The 20364-nt window shown below is 57.9% G+C and overlaps 2 protein-coding genes, 1 long non-coding RNA gene and 1 other non-coding gene across 6 annotated transcripts in view; 3 read left to right on the forward strand and 1 right to left on the reverse strand.

Moving 5' to 3' along the window:
- SPG7 (SPG7 matrix AAA peptidase subunit, paraplegin) overlaps nucleotides 1–12303 on the forward strand; it is a 32632-nt gene extending 20329 nt beyond the window's left edge. The window contains exons 10-17 of one of the 3 annotated variants that reach the window (XM_047846350.1): nucleotides 3743–3867; nucleotides 4600–4702; nucleotides 5369–5479; nucleotides 7274–7389; nucleotides 8853–9009; nucleotides 9418–9584; nucleotides 10182–10259; nucleotides 11890–12303. In XM_047846350.1, the coding sequence (XP_047702306.1) occupies nucleotides 3743–3867; nucleotides 4600–4702; nucleotides 5369–5479; nucleotides 7274–7389; nucleotides 8853–9009; nucleotides 9418–9584; nucleotides 10182–10259; nucleotides 11890–11997 (965 nt within the window). In that variant the 3' untranslated portion in view covers nucleotides 11998–12303. Of the gene's footprint in view, nucleotides 1–3742; nucleotides 3868–4599; nucleotides 4703–5368; nucleotides 5480–7273; nucleotides 7390–8852; nucleotides 9010–9417; nucleotides 9585–10181; nucleotides 10558–11889 lie in introns of those variants that run through there. The other 2 variants (XM_047846351.1, XM_047846349.1) reach the window with 2 other exon arrangements.
- The window catches only part of LOC125158851 (uncharacterized), a 34363-nt gene extending 17099 nt beyond the window's left edge, over nucleotides 1–17264 (reverse strand). Inside the window, exon 1 of the long non-coding RNA XR_007149551.1 lies at nucleotides 17085–17264. This is a non-coding gene — a long non-coding RNA (uncharacterized LOC125158851). The remainder of the gene's footprint in view (nucleotides 1–17084) is intronic.
- A 20-nt stretch (nucleotides 17265–17284) lies between these two features.
- Nucleotides 17285–19660, forward strand: RPL13 (ribosomal protein L13). The gene is made up of 6 exons (XM_047846352.1): nucleotides 17285–17413; nucleotides 17623–17743; nucleotides 17891–18032; nucleotides 18228–18401; nucleotides 18805–18861; nucleotides 19483–19660. Exons 2-6 carry the CDS (start codon nucleotides 17640–17642, stop codon nucleotides 19639–19641), a joined length of 636 nt encoding a protein of 211 aa, XP_047702308.1. The 5' UTR covers nucleotides 17285–17413; nucleotides 17623–17639; the 3' UTR covers nucleotides 19642–19660.
- LOC125158862 (small nucleolar RNA MBII-202) lies at nucleotides 18083–18160 on the forward strand. The gene has a single exon (XR_007149555.1). It is a non-coding gene; the product is annotated as a small nucleolar RNA MBII-202 (small nucleolar RNA).
- Nucleotides 19661–20364: the final 704 nt, after the last annotated feature.

Below are 20364 nucleotides of genomic sequence, written 5' to 3' on the forward strand. Positions count from 1 at the left end.
TCAGGCTGGTTTTCTGACCTGTGCAGTGTGGAGCGAGCGTGTGACCCCCCCTGTGACTCTGTGGCCCGAGTGCCACAGCTCATCATTGCAGGTGAGATGAAGGCACTCAGAGGTGAAGGCCCCCACATGCCTCCCACCGGGCCCACGGGAGGCCCACATAGGCCTTCCTGCTCATATCGGTGTTTGCACTTGAAGGCTGAGCCCACGTTTTGGGGCAGACCCGAGCCCACCAGGAAGCATTTACCAAACGGTGGCTTCCTCTGAGCCCAGCCTCTGTGCTGCCGTGAATAGGGCTGCTTCCGCTCCAGGCCCACGAGCGCCCGGGAGCCCTGACTGAAGCCCCTTGTTGGGCTGGGCCAGCGGTGAACGGGTCCTTTTGTGTGTGGACACAGTGCGCATTCTTCGCCCTTCACATGAGTCTGAGGGGTCTGTGTCAGTCCTCCCGGAGGGGCGGTGCTTGCTCATTGAGGCGCAGGGCACGGAGCAGACACTGTGCCGGTCGTGGGAAAAGCTCACCAGGAAGGGACTGCCCGTCCCCCCACTCATGAGTCAGGGAGAGGTGGCCCTACTGGAGGGCCAGGCCTCGGGGGCCAGGCACCTGCGCGGAGCGTGCTGGGGTCAGCATGACTCGGTACCTCTGTACGGTTGATCAGCAGAAAGAGGGCTCTGCGCTGAGTGCCCCTTCCCCATGCCTTCACCGGAGCTTCTGTGTTAGCAAGAGTGTGTGGGGACGTGAGCTGCGTTCTCACGTGGAGTCAGAAAGTCCTAGCTACCATCCACATGGCCTTTTCCATTTTAGTTTACTTTAATCTGTTTTGAGAAAGCTTGAGTTGGGGAGGAGCAGACAGGGAGAATCCCAGGCAGGCTCTACACCGTGAGTGCGGAGCTGGATGCGGGGCTCGAACACCCGAACTCAGAGGTCAGGCCCTGAGCCGAAGTCGGGTGCCCCGCCCACTGAGTCGCCTGGGTGCACCCCCCACCCCCACCCCTTGGCCCGTGGACGTCTGTTTGCCCCAGCTCCATTTGCTGAAAAGGCTGAACTGCTTTTGTGCTCTGCCAGCGCTTAGCGGGGTCTGTAGAGTCTGGCCTCCTGGCCCGCGGAGGTCTTCTGCTGGCCCGCGCCTCCGCCACGCCGCGGGGCCCCCCGCACGCACCACGCGGCACAGACTCGTGCGGGGCGGCACCTCGCACCGTGTTCCCCTCGACCGACGGGGCTGCGGCTGCCGTGCTCCGTTTGCTTTTTCATGTAAGGTTTTGAACGTGCTCGTCCACACCCGCCAAACCCTTTTCTGAGAGTTGGGTGGGAACACACCTCCTAGGACAGCCAGAGCGGAGACGCGTGGCGCGCCGGGGCGGGGGGCGCACCGATGGCTCGGACGAGTCTGCGAGTGAGCCCGCACGGCCCTCGCTGGAGTACAGCAGCCTGAAGCGTGAGCCGACCCACGCTCGGCCAGCCGCCCTGGGAGACAGAACCGAACTCACACCTCCCCTCTGGCCCGGCGCTCACGCGCCTGCCTGCGGCCCCAAGAAAGGTCCGCTTACGTGTGGCAGCTGGAAACTCCCCGCATGCAGCTTCTAAACCGAGCCTGCGTGTCCTTGCCATGGTTACCGTGAAGCAAAGGAAAGAAACTGAGTGCTCACACACCTCCGTTAGGATGGATCCCGAGGGAATTCTGCTGAGCGAAAAGGGCCAGCGTCAAGCGGCTACAGGTTGTACGGGAGGGAACACTTACGCAAGACTGTCAAAGTGACAGAACCCCAGAGACGAGAACAGACTGGTGGTGGGGTGGCCGTGGAGCAGGCCTGCGTACCGCGGGGACGTGGAGAGAGGCGGGCAGGGGGGTCGCGTGCAGGGGACCTGCAGAGAAGAAAGCTCCTGGTCGAGTGCGTTAGTCGAGGCGGTGAGAAGGCTCTGCCCTGCACGGCCAGCTTCCTGGCTCTGAGCGACCCTCGAAAGGACTTCTCTGGACCAAGCTGCACCTGTGTATCTGTAACTAGGTCAAAATGCAAAGTTTCTAGAGCAATCCATCCAGCCCTGGGGGGCTATACCCTCATGTGATCATGACCCCAGTGACGCAGGGTGCCTGGCCCGAGTGAGAGGGGCTGGCTCTGCGGGGAGGTGGAGCTGAGACCCGCCAGCAGAGCTCTGAGCGCTCCCGCAGCCCGTGCTGGGGCTGGCTGGCGCCGCCTGCGCCCCTGCCCTGCCACTGCTCTTCGGCAGCCATCACTCCCACCGTCGTCCCATGTGTCTTCAGTTCACGTGACTTCGGAATTCCGTGTCCACGGCCTTCGGGAATCCTGGCAGGGCCCTCTCTCCAGTCAGCCTCTTGTTTGCCGGGTCACAGGTTGACTTCTCCTAACACCACGGTGCAGGCAGATCGAACACAGGGGGACACGCTGCATGTGCTGGCTGGTGCTGGCTGGTTTCCGGGTTCTTTTCAGAAGTCACGGTTACGTGCTGCACCCTCCCCTGACACAGAGATGTCAAGTAAGCATCCTGGCTTGTCGCCTTCCATGGAGAATGCACACATACGGGGTTCTCGAGGATTTCCTTGAGAGGTGGGTGTGGTTTGGGCGTCCTAGTGGCTGCTTCTCGGTGACTCAGGGGTCAGTTCCTTGGTACGGTGGGTCCCAGGCCCGTGCACTCGTCCAGGCCCCTCACTGCTGTCATGCAGAGTGGAGACAGTGACAGTCGGCTGGGAGATGGCAGTGCCTAACACTCAGGCCATAATTCTGCAACCGTTCTTTTAAATTTCACTTAAGACAGGTAGTTCTGAGTTATATTTGTCAGTGTCAACTTATCAAGATTTTTTTTACTAGCAAAAGATCAGGATATCTTCATTTTACTTATTGTTTAAGTGGGCTCTACGCCCAACGTGGGCTTTGAACTCAAGACCCCGAGATCAAGAGTTGCTCTGTTGCTCTGTTGACCGAGTCAACCAGGCGCCTCCGGCATTTTTCACTCTATTCCGGAACTTGTCAGGCATACATCAGAGCAGAGAGAGATGGGCGGCAAACCTTCACGTCGCAGGCCAGCCCTGTTCCAGCCACCCCGCTCCGTTCCTCTTCTCGGGTGGGTTATTTTAAAGCAAATCCAAATCTCTGAATCTTACGTGTTCTAAATCTTCTATGCTCTGAACGTAGTTCTTTACATCCAGAGAGATGCCACAGTATCGTTGTAATGCAGAGTTGAGAGACACAGATTCAACACTCAGATGTCCAGTCAGGCTCAGATTTGCCCCGTTGCTCCTCAGGCGCACTTCTGCAGCTGCTTTCTTCAAACTGGGATCCAGTCTGGTTCTCCTACAGATCTGCGCCATCGGTGGAACTTTCTGTCTGCACTTGTTTTTAAACTCCTGTGAGAAAGCGAGGGCCTAAACGCAGGCTACAGACCAGCATTAGGGACAAAATGTCCCAGACGTCTTGCTGCAGTGGCTCTGGCCCACAGCCAGTGCACCGAAGGAGCGTGGGGACAGTGTCCCCTCGTTCCCCAGGCCTGCTGGGCAGCTCTCTAAAAACGAGGTCCCCCCCAGGCGCTGTCTGGATGGCAGTGCGGTTCTGGTCTGTGGTTCAGCCTGTGGGCCGACAGCCTGAGGGAGACGGGTGAATTCTTGCTCTGTGGGGATTTTGATCCTCATTCAGAACAACGTACGTGTTCCTTTCTTGCGGACCCCAGGGGGAAATCAGTCCCACCCTGTGTCCTGACAGGGGAGCTCTACCTGAACGGCTGTCATCCCTCCAGGAATGGGCACCACGGACCATGTCATTGTCCTGGCATCCACCAACCGAGCTGACATCTTGGACAACGCTCTGCTGAGGCCAGGCCGATTGGATCGACACGTCTTCATCGACCTTCCCACGCTGCAGGTCAGGGTGGCCGGGGGCCGGCCCTTCCCGGCCCAGCTGCGACCGCACAGTCCCGGTGCCTGTCTGTCCAGACTTTCTTTGGCTTCCCGCTCTTCCCACCGTTTTGCAGCTCATTTGGCTCACCCACATCTTCTCTTTATCCCTAAACATTGGGGCTGAGTTTTGTAGCAAGAACCTCGGGAGTCTCGTCCTGACCCCAAGTCTGCAGGCTGGCCGTGGGTTTGGAACATGAGCTGTGTTGCCCTGGGAGCAGGTGCGAGCCCTGCCGGTGTCCCAGCCCCTCCAGCCTCCTTGGGCCTCTGGAGAGACGTCCGCCCTCTGGTGGCCAGGCCTTGGTGGTGCCCCGAGGCAGCAGGAACCAGCAGGCAGTGATGGCGACCTCACATGGGTGTCACCCTGGGTCTGACACTCGAACGGCTCCTAGGCTCTAAGGAGCAGAATGGAGCTCCCCGCTGCCACTGCTTCCAGAACAGCACCTTTCCCTTTCTCTGACCACGTAAGGAGCATTCCCATCAGGGTCTAGAAAACACAGAACGTCTACGAACCAGACGTCCTACGAAGTAAGCCCTTACGACGTGTGACCTAACCTTTCATTTTGAGATGCTGCCTGTGGCTCTCAACTGGTCGGTCTCACGTATGAAGGTCGGGAGTGATGACAAGGACAGGGATCTAACAGCCAGGGGCCCGTCTGTGGGACAGGAGTGAGCCCACACTCGTGTCCTTTCTCTGCAGGAAAGGCGGGAGATTTTTGAGCAGCACCTGAAGAGCCTGAAGCTGACCCAGGCCAGCAGCTTCTACTCCCAGCGTCTGGCAGAGCTGACGCCGGGGTTCAGTGGTACGGAAGCTGGTTTCTGCCGGTCCTAAGGGTGCAGGCCTCCCCCAAGTGCCCCACATCCCCCGCTCTGGGGTGGGGGTGAGGGTGAGGGTGAGAGTGTGCACGGGGAGCCAGACCACACAGCACTTCCCTCCCGGAGTGGTGCCAGAGCCCACGACACTGCTCCCGCCAGCGAGGGCGTTCAGGGCGCCCCGTGCGCGTGCCCGCCAGGGGGCGCTCCTGCCTTCCGGCTCTGCACACCGGCTCTCGGGGCCCTCCTGGGCGCCCTTGATGAGTAGAATCGGATCACAAATCAGGATATTTTCTGCGCGGCTCTCATTTTAAAGGGCAATAGAAACAAAATCCCTTTTATTGTAATTTCTTCCCTTTGGATTTTTTTTAATGCCCTCAACTAGAATCTTGTGGAACCTGGAAAACTAACTTCTTTCCCCTCGGTGCACGTGTGAATTGCTAGCTGGAATAAAACAGCACGTGGTGCTCTGCCTGCTGACGACAGTTGTGCAGTAAAGAGCCCGGAGGTTAGGGTTAGGCTGGAAGGCACGAGGGGGAATGCTACGGGTCTGTCAGTAGTGTGGGTGGGGTCAGCAAAGGGCGTGGGCGTCGCCTGCCCGCCTGTCTGCCAGTCGTCAGCCCCCTGTCCTCCCCTCTCACCCTCTGTGTGGACAGGTGCCGACATCGCCAATATCTGTAACGAGGCCGCGCTGCACGCTGCGCGAGAGGGCCACACATCCGTCCACACGTTCAACTTCGAGTATGCCGTGGAACGAGTCATTGCCGGTATGAGGGACGTGTTCTCAGCAGGGCTGGAGCCCCAGGAGCAGCCAGATGGAAGGCAGGGTGGTGGGAGCCAGGTCAGCTTCCACATCATGTGACAGAAGCAATTAGCAGACAATTATGATCGGGCAAGGGAACAGTACGCAAAGTTCTACTTTTATGTCCGGTTGTTACCACGAGACTTATCCTTAGTGTAAAATACCGAGAATCTGCCAAAGAGCAGACTCTTCAAGAAGAAATATCCAGGGATCTCCCACAGCCAAGGGTGAGTGGCACGCAGCCCCGAGGTGGTCAGCGGTGCCCCCAAGCTGCAGGCCACCCACCGTGGGGCTGAGGCCACGGCTGCCTGGGGACAGAGGGTCTCCCGAGAGCTGAGCTCTGCTGTCCCGCCTGTCTCTGCTTCGGGGTCTCGGCAGGACAGGGGCAGGGAGGGGGTGGCTTCCGGCAGTGCTTAATGGTCACTGCTCCAAGTGGGGTCCCTGGGTTTCTGTCAGAAGAGGGACTGACACAATCTCTAGACGTTTCCGCGGCCCTCCATGGCTTGTTCTTGAGCAGTGTCCGATCTAAGATACCGAAAGCTTTTTAAAAAGGGAAACTATTCCTTCCAAAGGTGTAGGAGAAGCAAGGCCTTGTCTGTGGAGGGGGAGCACTCAGTCGTGAGTCATCCCGAGGAGGGGCTCGTCCCTGTCACCCTCCACTGGAGCTAAAGTCCGCTACAAATACCGCCAGGTGCCCGTACCGCCGGTTAGGAATTGGCGTGGACAGGAGGAACTAAAGTGGCTGTGTCTTCAATGTTTTTGTTTTTTACTTTTTAATGTTTATTCTTGAGAGAGAGAGAGAGAGAGAGAACATGAGCAGGGGAGGGGCAGAGAGAGAGGGAGACACAGAATCCGAAGCAGGTTCCGGGCTCTGAGCTGTCAGCACAGAGCCCAACGCGGGGCTCGAGCTCACAAACCGTGAGATCATGACCTGAGCCGAAGTCGGACACTGAACTGACTGAGCCACCTGGGTGCCCCTAAGTGGCTGTTTCTTACTACAAACTTGGTTTTAGACAAGCCCCTTATTTTTACGTGGGAACTGATACGCTTGCAATAATGGTGTGAAGGCGAGAAAGACGCCTGTCAATACTGATGACGCTGGCCCTGTGAGCAGGCACCAGAGCCCCCTGGCCTCACTCTGCGGCCTGCCTGGGCTACAGCACGTCGCGTTCAAGCCCACCCTCGTGTGTAGATGCTCACATCACCAGCTCTGGTTGAGATGATTGAGCTGCTACAGCCAGTGTGAGGAAGGATTTATAACCTTGCAGTAAATGGAGGTGACCCTCCTACCAAATACCCCAAACCCAGAGCTGATCCAGGATGCCTCAAGTGGAAACTCAGGGAGGTGTGACGGTGTGACGGGAGCAGAGGGTCACCAGGTGGGAGGCATCGGGACTGCGGCTTGCATTGCCCGTCTGGGGGGAATGGCAGTGCGCAGCCCAGAACCCGCTCGGGACCCCATCCAATCACAGCAGCCCCGCGGGCCCCTGAGCTGAGGGTGTTCCTAAAGCCTGCAGGAGCTTGACTGGCCGCTCCCGCATTCACAGACGCACAAACGGGGAGCCTCCAGCATCCCCCTCACCAAATGAGCTTCACACAGTGAGGAACACAGTTCTTGGTGTTGGCTGGGGGCCGAGACGCGGGAGGCGAGCGTCCAGTGAGGACGTTGCTCTGGTGACACAGGGTGGAACTCTGTGAGGCCAGGCGGAGTGCCCGGGACACTCACCCGGGACCCTCGGACTCTCCGGCCCTCTTGCAGGGACCGCCAAAAAGAGCAAGATCCTCTCCAAGGAAGAACAGAAGGTGGTTGCGTTCCACGAGTCGGGCCACGCCTTGGTCGGCTGGCTGCTGGAGCACACGGAGGCCGTGATGAAGGTGGGCTGTCCCACGTGTGCGTGTGGCCGTGGGCGGGTCTGGGGCGTCGGCAGGCGTGAGCCCCACTGGCCCTTGGACCACGCTGGCCTCGGAAGCACCGCGTGTTCTCACTCGAAGAGAAGGCACGGTGTGAGGTGGACAGGGGCACAGGGCAGAGTCGACCTTGCAGGGTCCCTCATCCCGGGAGGCAGAGGGCAGGACACGTGGCTCCAGCTGTGGGGCAAGGCCACTGGAGAGCCACGCAACGACTCGGGGGCCCCCTCTCCTGTCTGCACCCTCAATCTTGGAATTAAGAATTGTCAAGTTTACCACCATCTCTGAAAGCAGTAACGACTCCTAACCTTAAAAATAGGTGCGTGGAGCTCACCTTAAAGAACTACCACTCTCATAAGCATTTGGGAGTTTGATGAAAATTTATTTGTATCAAATGCTAATAGTATAAACAACTCCTCCGGAATGGTGGATTCATGACCAGGGAACCGAGTGACCCTTCAGGAAAACGTGAAGGTGTGGGAGGCGGGTGCGGATTGAACTGTGCCCTGTGTCCGGCCTAGAGGGGGCCGGCGGGTGCAGGGAGGGAGCCGCAGCGCCGAGCATCCCCAGCACCGAAGAAGGGGACACGTGGCCGCTGCCAGCCGGCACGTCTGTTTACTGTCCTTGAACTTCTTTTCAGAGGTGTCAGTTGTAGCCAAGTAGATTGTTAGTCTGGTCGTGTCTGAGAGGCCTTCCCCCAGAGGGCCCGAAGTCCAGTGTTTGTGACAGACAAGTGGACGCAGCCGTCATTGAGGTGACCCGGGTCAGGCTGAGGACAGTCACCAAGGGTGTGACATTTATGGGACACTAAATATTTCAGTAAGCAAGATAAATACTTGAATGCAGTGTCTCAAGAAAAATTAATGCAGAAAAATCCTGGATGAAGTAAACGTAATTTAAAATGTCCTGTTTGACCGCCAAAAGATAAATCTGTCACAATGAGAACCACCCCCCACCCCACCCCCACCCGGCCTGGCACTCTGCCAGTTGCGGATGTGATCATTACTTAGAGCATCTTACAGTGTAATTCGCTTACGTATTAGCCTCTCAGCTTCCTCTCCAGAGCCCCTGCGTGCCAACCTGGTGCTGCGCTGGTGGGGGAGGAGGGCAAGGATGGTCTCCAGTCTTGGTGTCCCCAAGGGTTTGTGCAGTCCCATGTCCACCGCGGTGGGCGGTGACAGGAGGGCACGACGACTGGCCCGGGGCGGGGCTGGGGCTGGGGCTGGGGGGCGGGGTCCTGTCTCCTTGGCTCCACCCAGGAAGCCATCTTTGCCGTGCGCCCAACGGCACGTGAGCTGTTCTCCTTGGTCACAAAAGTGAGGCCGGTGCAGACTTGCTCTGACTGCTTTGCAAGCCTCCAGTTAAAGACCCGTCTTGCCCCACCCCACCTTCGTGTCCTCCTGCTCACTCGGCCGCCTGACGCTCCGCAGGTCTCCATCGCACCGCGGACGAACGCAGCCCTGGGCTTTGCTCAGATGCTTCCAAGAGACCAGCACCTCTTCACCAGGGAGCAGCTGTTCGAGCGGATGTGCATGGCCTTGGGTGGCCGCGTGTCGGAATCCATCTCCTTCAACAAGGTCACTTCTGGTGAGGAGCTGGCCTGTGCTGGTTCTGGCGTTCTCAAAGTGCTTTTACATCCACCGTGCCTTCCTCGTGGGGTTGGGAGGGTGAATCCGATGGAGGAATTCGGAGGGTGGCTTACACACGTACTTCTGAATTTCACTAAGTGTTCTCAAGCTACTGGTACAGGTGCTCGTGTCCCCAGTGACACAGGGGTTCGGCGTTGACAGGGGTGTTGTCAGAGCTGGACGTGTGCTGGGGAGCTGCCAGGGAAGCGAACCCAGAGGTGCACCCCACGTAGTGTTTAGAGTTTTAAGACTCTGTCCTTTAAAGAACAGTAACAGGGCACAGTTGTCCCCTGGGTCCTCTGCGGTCAGGCCCGGGCCCGTGCCACTCTGCCAGGAGAGAAACCTCTTTCTCGGCCCCATGCTCCAGGGGCTCAGGACGACCTGAGGAAGGTCACGCGCATCGCCTACTCCATGGTGAGGCAGTTTGGCATGGCCCCAAGCATCGGGCCCGTGTCCTTTCCCGAGGCGCAGGAGGGACTCACGGGAGTTGGACGGCGTCCCTTCAGCCAGGGCCTCCAGCAGATGATGGATCACGTGAGTGCGTGCCGCCCCCTCTCACGGCGCAGTGGGTCAGGGAGCAGGTGTCTGAGGTGCTGGCGCTGTGCCGTCACGTGGTCCACGTGGTGGGCTTTCCAGTCCTGACCCCTTGTGGCTCTCACGTTCTGAGCGTCTGCTCTCGGGTGAGGACTTGTGTGGCCCCTGGTGAAACCGTCCGTGAAACGCCCCGAACGATGCAGCCGGTGCCCAGCGGTCCCCAGCGGTCCCCGCACCTGCAGGACACATGCACGCTCCCTGCGCGACCTGGCCGGGCCCACGTGCAGCCTGGTGCGCACGTGAGGTGGCCGCACGCTCCCCGGCCTCCAGGAGCTGGTGGGCGCCTGCAGCCGTGAAGGGGGAAGGGGTGGGAGGCAGCCTCCTGGAACAGGGGCATTCGTGGGGGATGGGGTCAGGGCAGGAAATGCCACTGGCAGCCAAGCTCTCCTGGTCCCCGTGAGCCGGAGGCTGGCTTCCTGCCCCGTGGCTCTAACGTGTGCTCTGATGCCAGAATTCTGTGCCAGAATCAGGCACAGGACATGTCGTGAGCATTGGTCTGCCGTCCTGCTCGTGACAGATCTGTTCGCCCATTGGCAGGAAGCCAAAGTGCTGGTGGCAAAGGCCCACAGGCACACGGAGAAGGTGCTGCGGGACAACCAGGACAAGCTGCAGGCGGTAAGGTTCTGGGCACCTGCCTGTCCTTCCCTCGGCGGGGGTGGGGGCAGGCAACCATCGCCACACGGTGCTGATGTGGCTGTCACTCCTCGAGGGACTCTTCCCAGCACACACACAGCCACAGAAAAAGCGGCCGTTCTACGCTCCCCCCAGTTCAACTGAAATCTCACCTTTTTCAAAGACCACTTGGGGCATGGCAGTCTTTTATTTTTCCTTTATTTATCTTTTGGGAGGGGGAGAGGCAGAGAGAGAGAGAGAGGGAGCGAGAATCCCAAGCAGGCTCTGTGCTGTTGGCACAGAGCCCGACGGGGGGCTCAATCTCATGAACCGTGAGATCATGACCTGAGTTGAAATCAAGAGTCGAATGCTCAACCGAGCCACCCAGGGGCCCCTATTTTAAGTCATGTCTGTGCCACACATGGGGCTTGAACTCTTGACTTTGACTTCAAGTTTAGAATAATCTTAGATTTATAGAAAAGCTGCAAATATAGCATAAGACCCTTCTACCCCGTGGCCGGTTTTCTGTATCGTTAACATCTCCCTTGAACGTGGTGGGTTTTCTACGAGCTAGCGAACCAGTGTCGATACGTCATTAACTGAAGTCTGCGCTAAATTCACGTTTCCTTCGTTTTTATCTAATGTCGTTTCCTGTCCCTGGACCCCACTTCACTCTTGATTGTGATGTCTCGTTACGCTTCCCTGGGCTGTGAATTCCCGCTTGCCTGTTGGCTGCCGGCTCTGGCAGTTTTCAGAGCAGTGGCTTGGTGGGTGTGGTGTGTCCCCCAGCTGGGATCTGTCTGCAGTTCTCAGTGAGGCTGGGAAGGCGGCACCTGAAGCGGGTGCCTCCCGTGTCCCTCGTAGAAACGCGTAGCACTTTGTGGACAGGCCGCGTTTCCTCACTTCCTCATTCCATTCAGATGAGGCGCTGCTGCCCCAGGCTGGGGTGCTGCCCTCACAGTGCTGCCCCTGGACCAGGGGGCTGTGGGCAGCGCAGGGACCTGCTGAGCCAGAACCCGCCATTTACCAGGCCCAGGTGCCACACGTGTGCGCTGCGGCTGCTGCTTGGCAGGACTGGGTGGGGCTCCTCCTGCGGGGGCCCCGGGTGTCCCCCCTCTGCACCATGGGGGGCGGGGCGTGTTCCAGGGCTTAGCAGCTCTGTCCCTCCCGAGGAAGCAGTGGCCCTGCTCAGAAGTGCCTGGGGCGCATCCCTCACGGCCGGTGCGGGCTGTGCACACGGCCCCCTCAGCGTGCTCTCTGGGACCATGTCTAGGGAGGCAGAGGCTCCCTTGCTAGCCCTGGGCACCAGCGCCCCGTCCCCACGTTCCAGCCCCCACTTGTTCCCCGACGTGCAGACACACGCACCGTGTTTGGTAAAGGAAACTAAAGTGGCCCCAGAGAACAGATTTGGGAGGGAAGCAGAAAAATGGCGGAGGCTGGCAGCCGGGAGGCTGCCCGTAAGGTGCAGACGAGGGTTCTGTGCACGAGCTGCCCGCTTATACTGCTTCCCTGGGAAGCCGCCTGCCCAGGGCGTCCCGCTCCAGACGCCCCCTCCCTGCTGGGTGCTCGGCTCTCAAAAGGCTCATCTGTTTCCTTGTCTGGGGTTCACACACCACTCGCTGTGTTCCGTTAGCTGGCAAATGCCCTGTTGGAGAAGGAAGTGATAAACTACGAGGATATCGAGGCCCTCATCGGTCCGCCCCCTCACGGGCCCAAGAAGATGATCGCGCCTCAAAGGTGAAGTGAGGCCGAGAGGGAGAAGCAAGACGCCGGGGAGGAGGAGGCGCCTCAGCAGCCCCCACTTCGCGGGGAGGAGACATCTTGGCCCAAATAGACGGGCCTCCTGGATTGTGCGTCGACTGTGCCGTGGGGACGCGGCGTCCTCCGCAGACCCAGGAAGGGAACGCCTCACTGAGTGCCCCGCCCCCGCCGTTCCTCTTCTGCCCAGACTGGTACCCCCTCCCAGCCCTCACTGGTCTCTGAAAAGACTTCTGAGATCTATTTATTGACTGCCCTCCCGGTGAGAGGTAAACGTTTTTGCAGATGACTTGGCTTTGTTAGTAGATTGTTTTATCTGTGCCGGGTACAGGTGCGCATGGGGTACAGATGGGCATGTAGATCCGAACTCCCAGGCCGGTGACCCCGTGACAAGGTGGTTTTGTGTGGGAGCAGCTTGCTCCCGCCAGGAGTTCATGCGGGGCTGTCCCAGCTGCTGGGACTTCATCAGAGCGCTAACAGGACCCCCGAGCCAGCTGCCGCCTGTCCTCCCTCCGGTGGGCCTGTCCTGCTGGCGCGTCCACAGGGTCGGCATCAGGGCCAGGCCCTGGGCTCTCGGGCGTTAAAATACTGCCACCTACTGCTGTGCAGACCCGGGCACCAGCCTGTCCTGCTGGCCTGGCCTCCACACGAGGGGTAAGCCCTGAGGCCTGCTGTGGCATTTGTAGTAAGTTCCAGGGGGAGAGTCCATCTTGTGCCACAGGGCCAGCTCTAACCCAGACATGGGGTCATGCGTTTCAGTTTAGAATGTCAGCCCAAGATAACCTACAGAAGAGCCCTGTTGTAGGAATCTGGGGGAAAGGCCCTGGGACGCCCCCTCATCGCAGCAAGCGAGGTACACTCGGTCACCTCGGCCCCCTTGTGCCCAGGGGTGTGCCACACGCACTCCGGTGTCCCCACCCACTGCTCTCACTGCGCCTGCCCTCCCTGCGCAGCGGTGTTCGGAGCCACGGACTGCAGGTGCTTCCTGACAGAAGGGGTAGTTCGGCCGCCCATCCCACAGTACGGCCCGAGGGACGCAGTATGTAAGCAGGTGGGGGTCACACCCGAGGGACGGCAGCTCTGAGAGCACTGTGGCCTTTGCCCCAGGTCCCCAAAGTCACTTCCAAAGATGGATATGCAGTTAGGAGGGTTCTGGTCTCTTCGCCCCAGGGTGGCACCCTCCATACCCTAACCATGGACGGATGTGGTCAAGCTTATCCCCCTCCTACTTTACCAATAAATTGGCCCGTGCCCCTTTATTCTCTGGAAAATCGTTTGCTGACCACAAGATACACAGAAACCAAACGTAAATGGCACAAAAAGCGGCCCCTCCCTGCAGCGGAAGCAGGGGAGCCTGACTTCCTAGCACTCACTGGTGGGATGGGGGAGGTTCGCTATGCTGACTTAGAGAAGCTCAAGGCGTCTGCGACTTTGGGCCCCCAAGTGGTCACAAGTGATGTCACCTCCGGGTCATCAGGTGCTCGAGCGCCAGAAGTCACACCTCCTCTACCATCTCAGGCGGGGACTGAGGCTGCCCCTCAGACTTCCTGTCAAGAGCCTCCTCCAACTGCATGTTGGTCTGGGGCAGCCAGACCACACGGGGCAACCGCGTGTTCAACACCCGAGCCGCAGCCCTGACCCTCTGCCCTCCACCCGGCAAAGGGGGTATAACATGGCCTGACTGTAGCTTCTGGAACTGGCTTCACCTGAGTCCGGTATGCGAGGTCTCCTCACCAAGAAAAACATGTTTTCTTTTGTTTGTTTTTTGGTAATCTCTACTTCCAACGTGGGGCTCAAATTCACGATCTGCAGATCAAGAGTCGCACGCTCTTACGATTGAGACAGCCAGGCACCCCGAGAAAGTCACATTTTCAAAGTAAACGTGTGTTTAACACCATCAGCCTATTAACTTACATCCTTTAACAATACAAATTGTTCTCTGTAATCTACACTTGTACTTAGGATTCTTTTATGTTCCCTAAAAGCTCCCTTTTTGTTGCAGTGTAACAGACATGCACGTACAATTTGATGTTCGTATGTGCCGCAGGGTGATCACAATGAGCCTAGTTAACACCTGTCACCACACAGGTATTTAATCTGATGAGAACTCTTAAGGTCATACTCTTAGCAATTTTTAAATAAAACATTTATGATTATGACACTAATATTCTTTCCACTGCCTTTCACTGACATCAAGTGTTCCTTCAGGTTTTAGGAACCTCTCTGTTAGCCTATATCTGATTTACGGGTAGCCTATATCTGATTATCTGTTAGCCTATATCTGATTTATGAGTTCTGTGATTAAGCAGCGAACATTAGCCTGTCCTTGCTGTTATTAGGCTGCTGCTTCTCCTAACTCAACCATCAGCCCATATTTATATAACATAACATGCAAATTTTACAAAGTGCTTTGGGATATAACCTCCCCCACTTCCCCAAACAATATAAAATCATCACTTCTGCTATGATATTAACTTAAAAAATCAAGGGGCACCTGGGTGGCTCAGTCAGTTCAGCGTCCGACTCTTGATTTCAGCTCAAGTCATGATTTCATGGTTCACGGGATTGAGCCCCACGTCCTGCTCTGCTCTCAAAGTGCAGAACCTGCAGGGGATTCTCTCTCTCCCTCTCTCTCCAAAATAAATAAACATTAAAAAAAAAAAAATGACCGTGGGTCTGACAGAGTTCAAAAACTATTGTTGACAGCCTCAGGTGGAATTTCTCTGAAGCCAACACCCACAGCACCAGCTGGAAGGCACTGGTCAGGTGCAGGTGCTGAGTGACAAGGCACTGCTGGGAGTAACTGGGGCTCCCTCTTGCAAGGAGATTCTGGGAGGCTGCACAGAGGACAATCCAACACCTTCAGGCATGTTTATCCAGGAATCCCTGGCTACCTTATTTATGTGCATGCAGTTTGCAGGGGCATTAGCTGGCTCCTTCAGTGGCCCCTGCAGGCCCAAGCCCAGGGCAAAAGCTCTGCAGTGGCTGTGGAATTCTGTGCCCAAGGGGACACGGCCTGTCCGTATAGCTGATGAATTTTAAATGCGTGGGCCAGCCAAGTCTTTGTATCAGAAGGATTCCTGCTTAACACTTTAGAACAGTTCGGGGTGCCTGGGTGGCTCAGTTGGTTAGGCAGCTGACTTCGGCTCAGGTCATGATCTCGCGGTCCGTGAGTTCGAGCCCCGCGTCGGGCTCTGTGCTGATGGCTCAGAGCCTGGAGCCTGCTTCAGATTCTGTGTCTCCCCCTCTCTCGGCCCCTCCCGTGCTCATGCTCTCTCAATAACAAATTAAAATTTAAAAAAAACACAGTTTATAACAGTTCATTTTCCTCTTTCCCAACAAGAAAGTTGAGCCTATTTCTAGCAGATTTCCTGTCAGAACCGTTTTTACTTCACTATTCTGCATACTGTTCAAAGGAAGTAAGCGTGTGGAGTCTTCAAGCATGGGATCCTGGAGTCTGCATCGGGCATGGTGTGCGCAGCAGACTGAGGTCCTTGAATTACAACTTCGCTTTCTTACTGCCAACTTGATTCTGATCAGTGTTTCTATTTTCTGACCTCTAGCTCCCAACCGGTGACCCATGGCACCCCTCAACCATGAGCGGCTACAGCTCAGGTCAAGATGTGGCTCAGGGCAGACGGAACTGCACGAGTCTGGGGTCTGTCCAGAAAGAAACTGGGGATGGGGATAGGAGTGTGTTTGAGACTAAAAAGAACACGGTATCTGACCACGACGATCCACTGAAAGGGGTCTGAGAAAGACCAGGGAGGTGCGGGCTAACATTTGATGGACTACGTTCAAGGAAAATCCACACGGGCCAAGGCAAGTATGTATTCGGCAGATGTTTCCCCAATGTCCCTCTGCTGCAGTTATGGGGGTCCACGTTCCAGTTCCACCAGAAAGAAGGGACTTGTGAGGCAGATGATAATCCCTCTCACGGTTTTTGTAAGGACTGATGGAGGGATCACTTGCTCTCTTCTCCCCCGCACTGGCTCCCAGCACGTCACATGGAAGTGGAGCTGTGTGACATCCGTGACAGCCAGTACATTCACTCACCCTGTACGGGACACCGCACGATGTGCTGTGGTCTAACACAGACTCAACTCCCACTTCACAGAAGGGAAAAATTCAAACGATGCCCAACGTCTCAAAACTAGTACAAAGGTTCCCAAGCAACTCCAGCCACTTTCTTACTGACTCGCCAGCGACTCTCCAGTTGAGCCCATCTGTTTGTGAAAGTGGCAGACCAAATTTTAAACGTCACAGGTAGATACCATTCCCAAGTTCACGAGAAGTACTTTCAGCCTCTCCTGTGCTGACAACAGTCACAAAGTGGGGCTAACACAGTCCTTGTCTCCTAACTGAGCACCCAGAGCTAGGGTTTGGACTTTCCGTGCAGGCTCAGCGCATTCGTCTCAAGAGACTGCAGGTGCTTCATAAATTACACATGTTCTGTGTCCTTTCTACCTGTTCCGTGTCCCTGTCCAAACCCTGTAATTCCCCAATGAATCTCAACCTGATACTTATAACACCCAAGGGTGTCTCAATAGGCAGAAAACTGTATCGGCACCTTATGTACACAGTGAAGCACACAGGCCTCCATGTTTCTCATTTTGTGTCATAAAATTCTTCGAGTGTTAAGTTCTGTTAGGAAGAAGCTCAGCGTTTGGGGGGAGGGTGGGAAAGAAGGAGAGTTACCAGGCTGCAAAGGCTCACGGAAAGGGACAGGGTGTTGGCGGTTTCCTAGACTCACCCGGGAGAACGGGAGACGCGCAGGGCACAGGTCACGGAGCTATGTCGGGCTATTTATTGAACGCATGTTTTCCATGACGCCCGTCTCTGCAGGGTCTGCAGTCCGTCACCCGGATTCTTACCCCCCCTCTGCCCGACTCGGGGAAGGTACAGCGCTTGTGCCGTGCAGCGTGAAAACGCATGCGAAGTACTTACGCTCCAGTTAGAGCACTCAACAAGTGTCACTTCTGGGTAAACAAAGAAGCACAAATGTTTCAAAAGGTTGGAAAGGCACAAAGACGGACGCGGAGGCGAGGTTTCAGGGTTAGGGGCACGTACCGAGTCCCGTGACGTGCAGGAGCAGGAAAGACTCGGCACCCAAACAGCCGCTGCTGTCCTCTGGCCTGGCCGTTCCTCCTTGAGGGCCGCGGAGTCCCGCAGGACCCGCCGTCCTCCCAGCACGGCCCGGGACCCAACCCGCGGGAAGCGGGAGGCGCCACGCCCGCCCAGGCCGCGAGGTCTGCTGGGAGAGCGTGGACGTCACTTCCGGGATCCCGGGCTCTGACTGGCCGGAACCCTTCGGCGCTTTTGATTGGCCGAGCCCAACACCATCCCAGGGTGCTTTGTGGTAGCAGTTCCTTTCCGCTGGCCGTTCTCCTCCGGAGGAGGTGAGTGTGCTCGATCCAGGCGCCTTTGGCTGCATCGGGTGGCATCCGCCGCCATCGGTGTAGGGCCGCGTCGGGCGCGGCCGCAGAGGGGCCTCGGGCCCTTGCCGCAGACGGGAGAGGGCCGTGGCCCGGGTTCTGGGGCCGGGCGGGCCGCCGCGTCCTGCCGGAGCCCGGGGCCTGACTCGCTCCCCTCTCCCGCGGCTCCCCAGGCCCGTAGGCAGCAGCCATGGCGCCCAGCCGGAATGGCATGATCCTGAAGCCCCACTTCCACAAGGACTGGCAGCGGCGCGTGGCCACGTGGTTCAACCAGCCGGCGCGGAAGATCCGCAGGTGAGCCGCCGCTGCCGGGTGGGGCCGCGGGGAGCCCACGGTCAGGTGCGCTTGAACCCCTTGGCCCGGTGAGCGCGCGGCCGTCGGGAGCGTGCGCCGGAGCCGGGCCGGGGGCCAGCTGACCGCCGCCCGCCTCTGTCCGCCCAGACGCAAGGCCCGGCAAGCCAAGGCACGCCGCATCGCCCCGCGCCCCGCGTCCGGACCCATCCGGCCCATCGTCAGGTGCCCCACGGTGCGGTATCACACCAAAGTGCGAGCCGGCAGGGGCTTCAGCCTGGAGGAGCTGCGGGTGAGTGCGCCGGGAGGCGCGGGAGGCTCTGCTTGGCGGCCCCCGGTCCATGATGACATTCTCCGGAATCGCTGCACCTCCTTGATGAGAGCGCTTTTGAACCCTTTTCCATCTGACGGCCGGGCACCCGGGTGGGGGCGCGGGGAGCGGAGGCCCCGGGGTGGGGGTCCTGCATCCGTGTCTGTCTGGGGGCAGGTGGCTGGCATCCACAAGAAGGTGGCGCGGACCATCGGGATCTCCGTGGATCCGAGACGGCGGAACAAGTCCACGGAGTCCCTGCAGGCCAACGTGCAGCGGCTGAAGGAGTACCGCTCCAAGCTGCTCCTGTTCCCGCGGAGGCCGGCAGCCCCCAAGAAGGGGGACAGCTCGGTGAGTGCGCCCTCCCCCCTGGGTCAGGGTAATCTCTGCCTCCCCGCAGATAGAGGGACGCGTGTGGGTGGAGAAGGGCAGAGCTCCTGGCGTTTCCCTAGGTGTGCAGAGCACCGGGAGCCCGGCTTTCCCATCTGGGTCGCGGTCAAAGCTGTTGGCTGGAGGCCGGGGGGTTAGGGGTTTATCTTGTTTGCTTTGTAAGTTGGCTCACGTACAAACGCTCCCCCGGCGTCTCCATGTCTCTGCTCGACGGAATGGGGGTTCGGTGACTTGTCACCCAGGCCTATGTGTGTGCACCCATAGGTGGGGTCACCCAGCAAGCGGGGCTGTTGTCCAGGGTTAGAAGCTTGCAGCCTTTGGGGACTTGAGGTGAGCCCAGGTGACTCTTGTCCTTAACCAACAGGCCGAGGAACTCAAGCTGGCCACGCAGCTGACAGGACCGGTCATGCCCATACGGAACGTAAGTGGGCTTTGGGGGGTGAACCAGTGAGTTTTCGGGGCGGAGATTGGGTTGAAGGGTGGCAGCCAGGGCCTGTGCCAAGATATATGGGTTTGTGAAAAAGAAACCTTTTTTGACCTTGGGAGCAACACCCTTCACTCTTAACAGATGGGCTCCTTGAGGGAGGGCCTTGTCTTCATCTTTGGGGACTCATTTGTTGCACCTCCTTCGATTTTTTTTTTTTCTTTTTTTTTCTTTTTTTGTTCCCCTCTTTGCTATTTGAAAGGCCAGGCCACAGGCAATTGCACGTTTGGTGATCCAGGACGTGACTGGGCCCTTGACTTTCTCTGCCAGGGAGGTGGGCCCAGGCCTCCCTCGGTCCATGTTCTCTGTTGTTGACGGTGACACAACGTCTGTCTCGGCACACCCTCCCCCAACGGTTGTTCGCACAGCTCAGGGGGTCGCTTCTGCCTCTGCTGTGTGTTTGGCGGGGGCATTAAAGTCTGTCTTGGTGTCAGCGTAGCCTTTCAGCAGCCGATGGGCAGACAGCGTGCGCCTCCACGGTTTCTGCTGTCCTCATATGCTGGGTTTTGTCTCCGGCCTCACTGCAGGCAAGGGTTTGACTCCTGTGCTCCGTTCCAGGTCTACAAGAAAGAGAAAGCCAGAGTCATTACCGAGGAGGAGAAGAACTTCAAGGCGTTTGCCAGTCTTCGCATGGCCCGTGCCCATGCCCGGCTGTTTGGCATCCGGGCCAAAAGGGCCAAAGAAGCTGCAGAACAGGATGTGGAAAAGAAAAAATAAAGCGCCGTTGGCAACTTGAGATATTTGCGGTCTCCGTGTGACAGCGGTCTCCCGTGAGGGGTGGGGCAAGGACGTGGGGATGTGTGCCCTTGCTGAGGAGACCTGGCAGGGGGTGACAGCATCTTTGCGGGGAAGTCCAAAGACCGAACTGCTTTTTTTAGTTTCAGAGAGCACATCCCAAGCAGGCTCTGCGCTGTCAGTGTGGGGCCTGACACAGGCTCAAACTCCTAAACTTTGGTACTTTATTTTGCAGAGGTGTTATAAAGGTTCATTGGCTTCATTGTTAATGAGTATTTTCCAGTTACTTGAGTGTCTCGGGGGTCAGACCCTTCCTGGGCCTGTCTGCACTTCTCCCGTGCCCAGTAGCAGCCCTTTCACCCACATTTGCAAGGCATCCAAGCTTTGGTGCAGAAAGCTGGCCTTTGTCCATCCTGAACACGCGTTGGGGCTACTGAGCCTGTGTGGCGGCCAAGCGTGCCCTCATGGGCAGGCGGCACTGTCCCCAGACCCTTTGTGACAGCATGATGCCCGAGTTCCTCTGAAACCGGAGCTTGGTTTCTCTACGGGTGGGTACTGAGGTCCAGCCCTGAGCTGGTCCCTCGTCCCAGCAGGGCCCACTCTGGGGACTGGCACTCAGCAAGTTTTGCTTCAGTGCTCCAGCCCTTTGGGTATAGGTGTCCACAAGCCATGAGAGGTGTGTGTTTCTGTGCCCGGCACCTGTGC

Source organism: Prionailurus viverrinus, unplaced genomic scaffold (genome assembly GCF_022837055.1).
Source record: "Prionailurus viverrinus isolate Anna unplaced genomic scaffold, UM_Priviv_1.0 scaffold_38, whole genome shotgun sequence".
Taxonomy (NCBI): Eukaryota; Metazoa; Chordata; class Mammalia; order Carnivora; family Felidae; genus Prionailurus; species Prionailurus viverrinus.

Coding starts and splice junctions, on each gene's coding strand:
- RPL13 (XM_047846352.1), top strand. CDS start 17,640: ATGGCGCCCAGCCGGAATGGCATGATCCTGAAGCCCCACTTCCACAAG. Junction 18,402..18,804: donor CCAAGAAGGGGGACAGCTCG/GTGAGTGCGCCC, acceptor CTTAACCAACAG/GCCGAGGAACTCAAGCTGGC. Junction 18,862..19,482: donor CGGTCATGCCCATACGGAAC/GTAAGTGGGCTT, acceptor GCTCCGTTCCAG/GTCTACAAGAAAGAGAAAGC.